Below are 12079 nucleotides of genomic sequence, written 5' to 3' on the forward strand. Positions count from 1 at the left end.
AGTCGTGCTTTTCCTCATCAGCTATACTATCTCGCGCAATCCGCCGAAGAAGCGAGAAGAATGGCTCTTTATCCCGTGCTACGTTTGTCGAAGCTTTTACCGGATTTGAGATTGCGCCTGCTGCCTCGATTCTATCGTCTGGTGTCTGGGTTCGTGTAGATAAGCTGTTGGAGGTCTCTCGTTTGGACTTATCAAGATCCGCTTGGTATCGCCTATCCTCCGTTTTCCACCAGATGCGCCAAATGAAGAGGACCACGGCTGTCAAAGGGATGGCGATGTATGGTGACATCACTCGACTATCTGCGGACGAAGCAGTCCAATCGAACATCGTCATGCTGAAGAATGTCTGAAGCCAATTAGTCAGTGCTGTTTGTTTCCAATTCTGCGACTAAACTTACTGCAACGAAGGTGGGTGGAAGGAAGAGAATGGTCAGAAGCGCCGTAGTCTTCGTCGCTGAGTTATCTCGCTTGCATGCTACAGTGATGATTGCACTTTGTTCAGTAACAGAATGGCTGGTTCGGTTCCCTTCCTGCGCTACAAGACTGAATGTCCTCTTCAGAGTCAGTCCATGGAGTGCATCCTTTTACGAAAGGTAACTGAACTCACGAGGTTGGCATGACTTTGGACCGTTTCTATTTCAGGGTTGAGCTCTGGGACATTAGATGCCCACAAGTATTGGTAGATATGTTGATTTGGTGCATAAGAACATCAACATAATGGCTGAAGCTACCGCCTATAGATCCTGAGACAAGATCCTGATGATTTCGAGACTCCGACGCTACAGAGACACTGCACCGAGCGTATTATCGACTTCAGTCCCAAGTCACATTAATACGCTGCTCCGCTGCGGGCTTTGTTCACTGCGCGGCCGTCTCCGAGACTCTGGTATGGCTTCTGGCATGTATTTGCGGAGTGGAATCAATTCGTCACTGTCCTATCTGACTACATCAGCGAGTGACTATCCAGCCTCCAACGCTCCTTTTCAAGCCTGAACTGCGTCACCAGCCTTGGGCTTCGCTTTCAAATTCCGCCTATCAAATACCACAACCCCAACACTAATCAGGACCGCCACACCGCCAAGCGCAATAGCAAGGGTAAAAGCATCTTGCAATCCAGCCATATAGCTCTCGATTGCACCCGCAAGCTGCGCAGCCGGTATCACCTTCCTCAGATCCGTCGCGCCCGTCCCAACCACAATCGCCGGATCCAGACCTTGCACGTTCTGCTTAACCGCCTCAATCAGCCTATTCGCGAAGAGCGACTGCGAGACGGAGATGAAAACCGCGCCGGCCAGGGACTGGAAGAAGAGCGCGAGGGCCGAGACGGAGGAGATGTCAGAAGCGGGGACGACAGCCTGCCCGACGATGATGGGGATCTGGATGCTCAGGCCCGTACCGATGCCGCCGATGATCTGGTAGCCGATCCACTTTGAGGCGGGGGAGCCGACGTCGAGGGTGTAGACTAGGGCGGCGCCGATGGTGTTTAGCACCGCGCCGATGATCATCAGGAGTTGGTATTCGCCGGTTATGGTGATAGCGACGCCGGAGACTATACTGAAGAGCGCTATTGCTCCGTTAGCGAATGATCCAAGACAGGCTCGCAATAGGGTGGAACTTACAAAGTCCAAGGATGTAGGGAATGTTGCGGACGCCTGACTGAGCAGCTGAGACGCCTGACACAACTTGGAAGTATATCGGGAGGTAGTACAGCAGGACGAAGAACGCGCCGTTGTTGAAGACTTGGAAGACAAAGCCGAACGCAAGGGTCTTGTTCTTCATGAGGCGAGGTATGATCAACGCGCGCTCTCCAAGATGGATTTCCAGGGCGATGAAGACAATGGAGATGATGCCGAAGCCGACAAGCATGCCAATGACATCGGCAGAGCTCCAGGCCTTCGTGACACCGCCCCATTGCATTGCGAGGAGGAAGCAGACGACAGCTCCCATGAGCGTGAAGGTTCCGACGAAGTCCATCTGGAGGATTTTCTCACGCCATGACGCCTCGACAGGTTTCGCTCGCTCGGGTGTCTGGAAAAATACAATGATTGCGGCTGCCGAGGCACCGCCAACAGGAAGGTTGATGTAGAAGCACCATCGCCAGCTCAGATTGTCGGTGAAGACACCGCCGAGCAGCGGACCGGCGACACTGGCGATTGAGAAGATAGCTCCTAGGATTCCGGTGAGGGCTGGGGCTTTCTCTGGCGGAGCGCTGAAGCCGATAATGGTGTAAGCACCGGCCGCAACACCAGCACCTCCAGCACCGGCAACTGCGCGGCCTACAATCAAGGTCTTGCTGTCTTGGGCAACAGCTGTACGTCGTTAGCATCATCGTCCGATCGTAGTAGGAAAAGGTGGCACTTGCCGCATATCAGGCTTCCAATCTCAAAGACGAGGATTGCCGTCAGGAACACAGTTTTGAGTGAGAAGTACTTATAGGCCTTGCCCCAAGTCGATTGAAATGCTGCGACAGTGATGAAGAAAGCCGATCCGTACCATCCAATGTCTTCAAGGCTATGGAACTCGTCGGTGACTTTTGGTATCGCCGTTGCCACGATGGTCATGTCTAGCGCTACTAGAAACACACTCAAAGCGACCCCTACGAGGATGATGGCAAGCTTCAGAGGTGTAGGATACGGAGCGCTGACCACTCGTTGGAGTGGTGCACCCTGTGTCTCTTGATCTTGGGCATTGTCCGAATCGGATGAGATTGCTGAGTTCCGGTCCTTCTCACGGTCATCCTGGGCTGGTGCCAGACCGACACTGTAGGTTTCCTTTGAGTTCATGACTTCTGCTGGCATTGGAATGGTTGTTACAATTCTAGGCTAGCGTGGAGTTCGTGCAAACCGGAGATATCGATGACCGAGTGCTGGGGGTGTACAGAAGACAGCAATGAAGCTAAACTTGAGATTGAATGGAAAGTTGGTTGGAGATGGGGACGATGAGATAGAGGCCTGACGGAGAGATCAAGGCTTTTATGAGATGAGGGATGTAGCAGAATCAGCTTCATCGCCATATCGTGCAATTCTCAAAACGAATTGTTCCGAGTATACGGTATGAGCGCACATACTGACCGGCCAGCGCGTTCATGTGTCAGCACATGCAAGCCTAGAACCTTGCTTTGGATTTTGACTATCTCTCCGACATAACGTTAAGCAATAGGGACTACGCGTGAGTCACGGCTCGGCGCTGGTAAGCCTCCCGGTCGCATTTCCGGAGTCACCGTCTCGGCCGACTGAACGACTCAGAGTCGAAAGCCAAAGCATGCCCGTAACGTCTTGTGGACGGAAATACACGGAGGGAGTCAGCATAGCACATGCACACCGCGGCCGTCTTCTCGATGGATGGAGGTTGCATCCCCGTGCATGTCGTAGGGCTGAGGAGGCTGCTGACGTAATCCGGTGGATTTCGGTCAATTTACAGCATCCGACTTTCGCCAGCCTTGATGTGTATATCAAGATTCACTGCTATGGAGAATGACCACTAGATTAGCGCCAAGACTCGTACGGCGGGACAGCGCGTTCCTTGCTCGCTACGCTAGGTGTATCAGATAGCTCTAAACCAGTGGTGTGCTTGGTTGGCGTTGGACGGGAAATCGTGAGTTGTGAGTCCTCCGAGTGATGTCAGCAGCATGGTGTGTTGCATTGTCAGCCGAAAAGATGCTCGAGGGTTGTGTGATTGTCGACCATACACGAAGAAGCTCTGCCTGACTTGCAACGCCAAAGAAAGTTGGCAAAGATACCTAGCTGTTCTGTGGAAGAGTACAACCCTCCAGCATCAGCCATCTTTAGTTGGGCTGCAGATCTGGACACCGCTGACTCTTGTGATAGAGCACCTGCTATGAGACCCTGCGTTAGGCTTTGTTTCCCTTGGTGTACGGGGTTATCCGCTTCGCGTTGTTCAGCACAACCGTTTGGATGACTGCTCACCCGAGATACAGAAGGGCGAATCGAACACGATTCAAGCTTCTTGCCTACTGGCTCTGTGCCGACCAGCCTAGACATGTATGGGGAAGCCCGTTCTGGCTCCTGGTGGCTCGATTACAAGGGAAACATACTGTTAGTATAGGATGAAAGTCTCCGTCCCTGTTTCGAATCCGGGGAAGTGATTTCTCAGGGAACTCTCAAATGCGTAGGGAGTTGTCAAGCTGCTGAAAGAGAAAACGTCGTTTGTTGTGCAAAGGGGCCTGCGCTCGTGAATAGCAGCAAGGCTGCTTCATCCCTATCTCCGCGCCGTAACAATTGGTCTCCGCAGAAACGCGCTCGTCACTTGGAGTCAGTCTGACACCAGGGCCCAATGCCGCTCATGAACATCTCTTGGATTCTTCCAAGGCGCCCCGAGATTCTGACTTCGTGCACCGCGCCTCCAAATCGGCTCGTGCCCCTTCCAGCCTAGCGGAAAACTCACGTGATGTTCCATCTTCCTGCAGTAACTTTTCCATATCTGAACGTCGCCTGGTGGTATCTTAGTTTCTCAAATCGCCTGACGCCAAAGCTCCAAAGCCTGATTATGCACTCTCCATATGCTGTCTGTCACTCTGCCCCAAGGTACCATAACTCCACCCCCAATACCCCGAACTTCGTACCCTCATCACTGAGCGGTTCATTTCCGAACGTCGGACATGAGTTCGAGACGCCCTTCTCCAGATTATCGTTCAGCCACAGTCCGTAATGGCCGTCCCTGCCAAATTTTATTAGCCAACCCACGTGTCTCCTCCTTTCCCCTGCCTGCCCGACCGGCAATCGAGAAGAAGAACCACTCACCCAGCCCCAAGACTCAAATACCCCGCCTCACAAAAGATCATATAATCATTGACTCCACTGTACGGAAACGCTTTAAACCGTATTCTTTCCGGCGTGCTCGTCCCGCTCCTGCTACCCCCATTGCTAGCCGGCGGACTTAGCGCGCTATTGCCATTCGTGCTCTTCGGAACCCCGATCGTCGTATGCCGCTGCGCGTACGTCGTGTCCGCGGACGGCGGAGGAGGCAGCGAGGACAGGTCCGGGAGTGCCGGGAGCACGGAGGATCGCCAGAGGAAGCATTCGCCTGTGCCGTAGAAGTGGGGGTGTGGGCGGGGCGGGTCGGAGAGATATGCGCCAAAAATCTGAACAGGGCCGGCAGCTCGTCAGCCCTCTTTTGTCCAGAGCGTATAGGGCGTGAAGGAGAATTTTTGAAAGGGGGGGGAGACTTACACCACCGCCACTGTCTCGCACTACAAGGACGTAACCTCCGCGCTTCCCGCGATACTCCTCGCAGCTCTTGTACAGCGTCGCGAGACTCACGCCGTTCTGCTCCAGGCTGTATGCGAGCTTCCACTCGTCGACGAGCTGCAGCCGCGGCGGAACCAGCAACCTTATCTCCTCTGCCAGCTGTCTGGATAGAAGCTTTGCCGAGTCTTTCGTGCCGGGTTTGTAGCCCTCAAGCGTCAAGGGCGTAAGTGGTGGCGGCTGGAAGGGCGAGGCGTACCGGCGCGGTGGCGTGTATACGCCTTCCATGGTGAGGGAGCTGTCGAGGGATGGGGGGTTGGAGGACATCAGTTTTGGCAGAAGTGGTTCGGTAGATAGGCGGCGGAGGAGCCCGGATACGGCGTAGGTGACTGGGTAAGTGAAGAAGGAGCCGGAGGATAAGTTTGGCGGTCGGGCGTGATGCGAGGTGTCCGGTACGGGGGAGGAAGGGGTTTCAGAGGTGGACGCCATCTAAGCGGCCAGAGAAGCCTTGCGGTTACTGTAAGACTTGATTGGGTATAAGACGTGTAACTCGTGTCTACGGAGGTCGCGGGTCTGACGGCGGAGCTGAGGTGGAGTGATTCCACTTGAGCATTCCGGGGCGTAGGGCTGAAGTTCCACCCCTGACGTGGCGCTGACAAGCGCTCCCTGACATCATCCCGTTAAAACCCGTTAGATGTCTTGCATTAACTCCCGTCCATTGCTTCTAACCATATTGGAGCTGTGATAATGTCATGGACTTCTGAGAAAGCCCTCTTCGATGAAGATGGGATTCGTAGAAGCAGCCATCATGATTTCGCAAAATCAGCTCGGCTGGGGTCCTGTCAATCGGGAGAGTGGAGTCACTGAGACGAGTTGACCAACAATACCTCCTTGAAAGTTAGGAGTACTCAAATTCTTGACGATGTGATGATTCTCATCCTGCGCCCAATCGAGGTCTTCCAATTCATCTATATATAGAAAAGACAACCCTGGGTCCTTCCCGTCTAATGCCTGTGTTAATCATCTTCAGATCATTCTTTCATGCTTTCCCGAATCCAGCCTGCCAAGGGTCATAGTCGTCTGCTAGGAACAGCTTCTGCAACTGCCTGCGACGGATACCAACGTTTCCGCCATCAAAGATGGGAAGTGCTAGTGCATCGGAAAGCATTCGTGCCAAGGGACAGGATGCGTCATATGAAGAACTGGGAGAACGGTTAGTTTATGCCTTGACGAAAGATGACTGGTATCAATGGATCGGTTGATAACGGAGAGAGAGAAAAGCGGTGTAAGACGTACATCCCAACAACCCTCATCGCCTTGGTAACGACTTCTACAGCCGCTTCCGAGCACCAGATCTTGGCTTCGTACGCATTTTCTGCACTAACCATATGCTCCAGAGCGTGAGCAGCCTTCCAGGTGAGGCACCTCGCCGCTTCTACGCTCATCTTAATGTCGATGAGCGAGTCCGCAACACTCTGGCGCTCCAACAAGAGGACTGTGCCTCCAGCAGTCCGGCTCTTAGCGAAGTTCAAGGCCGTTTCGAATGCGTGGCGCATAATTCCTACGGACATTGCACCGACTATCACGGCCGACATTGTGAACGCGGCTCCGATGAGACGATGCGCATCCATTGTACCGGGACGAGCGAGCACGTGGGAACCAGGCACACGTAAGCCATCGAACTTGACGTGAGGCCCTGAGGATGCCGTATGGCCGGGAGTGTCCAGGTGTTTGACAATCGTATAGGCGTCAGCTGGATTCTGCTGAATGATTTCTCTAGTAACGAGCAAAATCATCGTCGATTCTTCCAGGCTGCTCGCTGAGGATGTTTCCTCCCTGCAGACGACGCATTGAAGTGTCGCACCTCTTGAGTCCCAGCCAGCACAGTTCGTAGCCCAGATCTGATGCGCACAGTCAGCTAGTTCCTGAGGAGATTCGGCTCGACTAGAGCGGAGGCACGCTCCGGCAGGCCCTTCAAGCCCATGCGATCGGCTACTCGTTCAGAGTCGCGGCGCCTTGAGCCTTGAGCGCTGCCAATCGTCCGAAGAACGCGGTTGTGGGCGCTCCCTATGCAAACCATACCTTTTCTCCATTCAAGATCCACTCATTCCCTTCCTTCGTTGCCGTAGTCTGCATGCCCCTCGCCCCCGGTTCAAAGAAGTTTGCAGTTCCAGCAGGCTCTGAATACACAAGGCTTGCCAACGCAGGATCTCGACCGTTGAGGAAAGGAGCGAGGAACTCCTGCTGCTGCGTGCCGGTACCTCCTGCAACCAAGGGGTATAGTCCAAGGGCGTTGGCCAGGATGGTGAGCGCAACGCTTGGCTCCACCGCGTAAAGCTCCTCGACGACGAGGCAGACGTCAATCAAGCTCCCACCAGTCCCGCCAAGTGGTGCAGGAACTGCGCTCTTGATAAGACCCATCTCCGCGGCCTTGCGGACGATCGGCTCTGTGGCTTGAAAACGCTCATGATTGCTTTTGTGCTTGGAATAGCTCGCGTAAGCGTCCCTTAAGACTAGGTCTGCAAATTTACTCGCATCCTCCCTCGTCTTATGTTGCTCTGTCGAAAGAGCGAAATCGATCATGGCAGCGCAGGACAGGTAGAGAAACGGGGAAGATGCGTTAGACGTGAATGGGGAAATGGCAAATAGCCTTCAAGTGGAGCAGAGTGGGAAGATTATACATCTTCGAGTTAACAAGCTGCCCAGGTGGTTCGGGGGCCAATATGGCATCCTTGTAATTGCAACTCCGCATTGTAACCCGCATATCGAGGCTAGCTCGAAGGGCGAGGACTACGGTCAGCGTCGCTGTTGTTGGCAGCGAGGAACTGGCATAAGGGTTTAAGCGGCTTCTTAAGCGAGTCAGCGTCCAACTGGGCTGGAAGGACGAGATGAAGGCGGATATGTAACATCCGTTTGTTAACAGTCACGTGCGGGGCTTCCCGAGGTTGGAACGAATTCTCTATCCTTAAGCTCTTACCGATAATGAGCATCAGATTTTATCTTGCGGTGTTGCGATGCGATCTCGGCAGCATTTAACAGATATGTTCATAAGTCGCAGCTGTTTTGTGGCATTACTTCCAGAAACAGCGGTGCCCGAATTTCTTCGTTCGTCCTTCCAACTCAGTCTACTACAAACCTCTGAAGCTCACAGGTTCCGTTCTTGAGAAGATCCATGGCTTGGCCATCCATGAAACCATGAACGTAGCATTCGCCGACAAGATGGAAACTCTCCCCAGCAGGGCGCAACACGTAGAGAACATGACCTCCGAGAAGGACACAGATATGATCGCCAGGCTCTGTTTCACCCGGAGCCAAGCACAGATAGCCGCGATCCGACCGAACAAAACTACGGCCAACTGTCGCATAAAGAAGAGACCCCCATCCCATCCGCTGCTCGGGTCCTGGAGGTGGTCGTGAGAAGTCTTCAACAGAACGCCAAAAATTCCAATCAACAGTGTAGCCTCGGTGCCTGAGACGTCCGGTTTTAGCAACATCGGCGACAAGAGTTCGGCTGAAAGCCTCAAGAACTGTCTCTCCTGTCGGCCTGTAGAGTTCTGCGAGGTTGCTTGGCTCCCATTTCTTGATGACGCTTCCACAGCTATCAGAGGCATCGAGGTAGTTTGGCGAACCGACAGCTACAACTTTGCCGATGCAAAATCCCTCGGCAAGCAATCTCCGCTTGTCAAGTATGGAGAAGTACAGATGATCTTTCCGAAACGTTTGATCAGCGCTAGCGGAGTAGATGAGTTCCACGTCAGGGTCGAAATCGTCAAGGTATTGTCTGTGCTTTGTGTAAACGGCGAGAGGATGCCTAGTGCTAGAATTGCGCCAATCCGGGACCCAAGAGGGTAGTCCTGAGTCTCGTAGGGAGGGACTGCAGTAGCCAAAACATTCGAGAGAACCTTGACGCAGTATGCAGTGTTCAGCCACTTTGACATAAATATCTGAAACGTCCAGAGAGTAATCGGGAATGAGATCATGCGCTGATGATTCGGTGACCAAACCCAGCAAGGCATATACCTTATCCCTTGCGTCTGTAGCCTTATAGTATCGATAGTTTGCAAGTGTCCCAAGAAGATCTGTACGATATCTCCCAGTCCTAATCTTTCTCTGTAGGTTATCCAGGTTGCAAAGTCTGCGCATAGAGACCGAGCCGAGAAGTCGTGTATTCGGAAAGTAATCATGCAGATCTGGTCTTGTGACCGCATGTGAGAGAAATATCGCAGCGGTAACGAAACCCCACCAATTGATTGTAGAATCTCCGCACTGTAGAGTCTTAACATCCACGGCTGCCGTTGCTTCTTGAATGATCCACACCCGTTCGAACCAATCTCGAGCAAGCAAGCGTTCAAATGCTTGTACCGGTGCAGCATCGGCTTTGCAACCGCACTGGTCTAGTAGAGCTGATAGATCAGCTGTACTTCTCTTCCGAAACTCTGCCTCTGCACCGCGGAGATCAAGTCCCTGATTTGACCAATATACCGCAACTTTTGACGCGAGCGCAATAGCCGACGAACTCTCATCTCTTTCGGAACCGAGCCAAATGAGAATTTCACTAGACCGCGCGTATATCTCTTGCATCTTCTGTACTTGGGCGCTTCTCTCCACAACATCCAGCTGGTTGATGCACAAAGCGTCTATCCAGAACGTTCGCGCCTTCTCGCGCGATCGTATGTGTAGTAGAGCCATGAATAGAGCTCGCGGGATGAGCATCTCCTTATCATCCACGAGTATCGGGAATTCTCTGGAGGGATTGCCCCAGACATATGAGAGTGCACAGTATGCCGGAGGAGAATCAAGGGCTACCTCCCTCATCGTGCACTGGACATCCGAAGGACAGTCTCCTTCTAGGAGACTGACCACCCTGATTGTATTCATCGATGACTGGAGCGGTAAGTATTCGAATCGACTTCGCCGCGGCATTTTAGCAGATAGTCCGGTCGACAACCGGCAGTAGAACTGTAAGTCGAATCCTCTGGAATTGAATATGTCCGAACAGCGCTCGACAGTAGATAGCAACCGAAAAGACGTGATGGTGTGTGAGGTCACATCAAGGCTGACTCGGAGGATAAGCACTAAAGACACGACGCCGCAGTCGTTGGCGGAGAGAAACGGACATGGCGTAAGGCGATACTCAAGCCGATACTCGAGTGCAGGCCGACTTGAATAAGGAAGAAGAACACATAAGGTAGCAACCAAATGCGTGACGTGGTAGCAAGCAGGAAAGTAAGTCTACGACATGATTTGACAACCACGACAACTTCCTGTACATATTGAGTTCTTATCGATAAAGCGCGTATCCCGAAATTTTTGTCCTTCGATGGGAGTTTGGCACTTCAACACTCACGGCTTACAACTGGAATGGCCTCATACGACAGTGACTCGTCCGCTGACGAGGACCAGTACACGCAAACGAATGTCCTCCTGGGTTATGCGACCAAAGAACCCACCGATGACCCGGTCAACCAGCTAGGCGGCCATCCAGTATGTGTCCTGCCCATCACCGGATGCAAGATGTCTGACAAGTGATAGACATGGCTCGATGGCACTACAGCCCCTTCCGGCGCGCTGGCAAAATGCAAGGTCTGCAACGGACTCATGTCTCTCCTCCTCCAGCTCAATGGCGACATGCCCGAACGCTTCCCTGGCCATGAACGGCGGCTATACCTCTTCGCTTGCCGGCGCAAGACGTGCAGACGAAAAGATGGCAGTGTGAGAGGCATACGGGGGACAAGAGTCGCCAAAGGACAGTCAAAATCCATCAAGAAGACAGACAAGACGCCAGCACCGCAGCAATCCCCCCGAGAAGCTGAAGAGCCAAAGGCAGCAACCCAAAACATTGGCGCATCCCTATTTGGCGTCGCCCCGTCCAGCGCCGCTTTTCCCTCCAGCAACCCCTTCTCCACCGGCACCTCCACAGCCAGTAACCCCTTCTCATCTACCGCAACCACATCCGCATCCGCAAACCGCTTTTCGACCGCCTCCGCCCTCGCCGCCAAACCCGCCCAAAAGCCCGACCCCGCTGACACATCCACTCTCCCCGAAACCTTTGCCCAAAAAGTCCGCTTATCATCCCCGCCCCCCACAACCCCACCACCCCAACAACCCTCACGCCCGCACGAGCCCTGGCCCCCCGAATCCGCCTTCCCACCTCCCTACCCGACCTACAACCTCGACGCCGACTACGAAACGCTCGACGCCCCCTTTACACTCGCCATCCCCGCCTCCGCACGCATGGACCTCGACACCGAAGCCGGGAGCAGTGGTGGCGGAGGCGACGAGAAAGACGCCTTCGAGTCCAGCATGGACAAGACGTTCCGGCGGTTCGCGGACCGCCTGGCCCAGAACCCCGAACAGGTGCTGCGGTATGAGTGGGCGGGGCAGCCTTTGCTGTACAGCAAGACCGATGCTGTCGGCAAACTACTGCTCTCTTTTACACAACAGCAAGATAGGGCGGAGGGGAAGGTCAGGACTGCCAGGGGAACTGGAGGTGGGAGCGGCATGCCGCGCTGTAAGAACTGTGGCGCTGAGAGGGTGTTTGAGGTGCAGCTTGTGCCGCAGGCGATTGCGGAGCTCGAGGCTGAGGAGGTGGGCGTTGAGGGCATGGAGTGGGGGACTGTGACTTTGGGGGTTTGTGGGAGGGACTGTTGTCCCGGGGATGTGGAGGAGGGGGAGGCGGGGTATTTGGAGGAGTGGGTGGGTGTGCAGTGGGAGTAAGCGAGCTGTGGATGAGGAAGTACGAGACTTCTGTCTCCTTGTAGCTTCGCACGGCTGTCCATGTAAAACCAAGTGGGACGCCGGGAGCTGCATCGTTCGTCCAATCTTTGTTGTTCAAACGACGCTGCCTTCGACAGCTTTTGGATTCATTCCCATGT

The 12079-nt window shown here is 53.8% G+C and overlaps 4 protein-coding genes across 4 annotated transcripts; 1 reads left to right on the forward strand and 3 right to left on the reverse strand.

Annotated features, from left to right (window-relative positions):
* Nucleotides 1-983: 983 nt before the first annotated feature.
* On the reverse strand, nt 984-2798 carry W97_04324 (uncharacterized protein; the record flags this gene model as incomplete). The annotated part of the gene is made up of 3 exons (XM_007782216.1): nt 984-1564; nt 1620-2293; nt 2359-2798. The coding sequence occupies 3 exons, from the start codon at nt 2796-2798 to the stop codon at nt 984-986; spliced, it is 1695 nt and encodes a 564-aa protein (XP_007780406.1).
* A 1731-nt stretch (nt 2799-4529) lies between these two features.
* Nucleotides 4530-5693, reverse strand: W97_04325 (uncharacterized protein; the record flags this gene model as incomplete). Its single annotated transcript, XM_007782217.1, has 3 exons — nt 4530-4677; nt 4761-5118; nt 5192-5693. 3 exons carry the CDS (start codon nt 5691-5693, stop codon nt 4530-4532), a joined length of 1008 nt encoding a protein of 335 aa, XP_007780407.1.
* Nucleotides 5694-6243: 550 nt separating this feature from the next.
* Nucleotides 6244-7787, reverse strand: W97_04326 (uncharacterized protein; the record flags this gene model as incomplete). Its single annotated transcript, XM_007782218.1, has 3 exons — nt 6244-6406; nt 6501-7105; nt 7287-7787. 3 exons carry the CDS (start codon nt 7785-7787, stop codon nt 6244-6246), a joined length of 1269 nt encoding a protein of 422 aa, XP_007780408.1.
* Nucleotides 7788-10565: 2778 nt separating this feature from the next.
* Nucleotides 10566-11921, forward strand: W97_04327 (uncharacterized protein; the record flags this gene model as incomplete). The annotated part of the gene is made up of 2 exons (XM_007782219.1): nt 10566-10688; nt 10737-11921. 2 exons carry the CDS (start codon nt 10566-10568, stop codon nt 11919-11921), a joined length of 1308 nt encoding a protein of 435 aa, XP_007780409.1.
* Nucleotides 11922-12079: the final 158 nt, after the last annotated feature.

The sequence above is a fragment of the Coniosporium apollinis genome (assembly GCF_000281105.1).
Source record: "Coniosporium apollinis CBS 100218 chromosome Unknown supercont1.19, whole genome shotgun sequence".
NCBI lineage: Eukaryota > Fungi > Ascomycota > Dothideomycetes > Coniosporium > Coniosporium apollinis.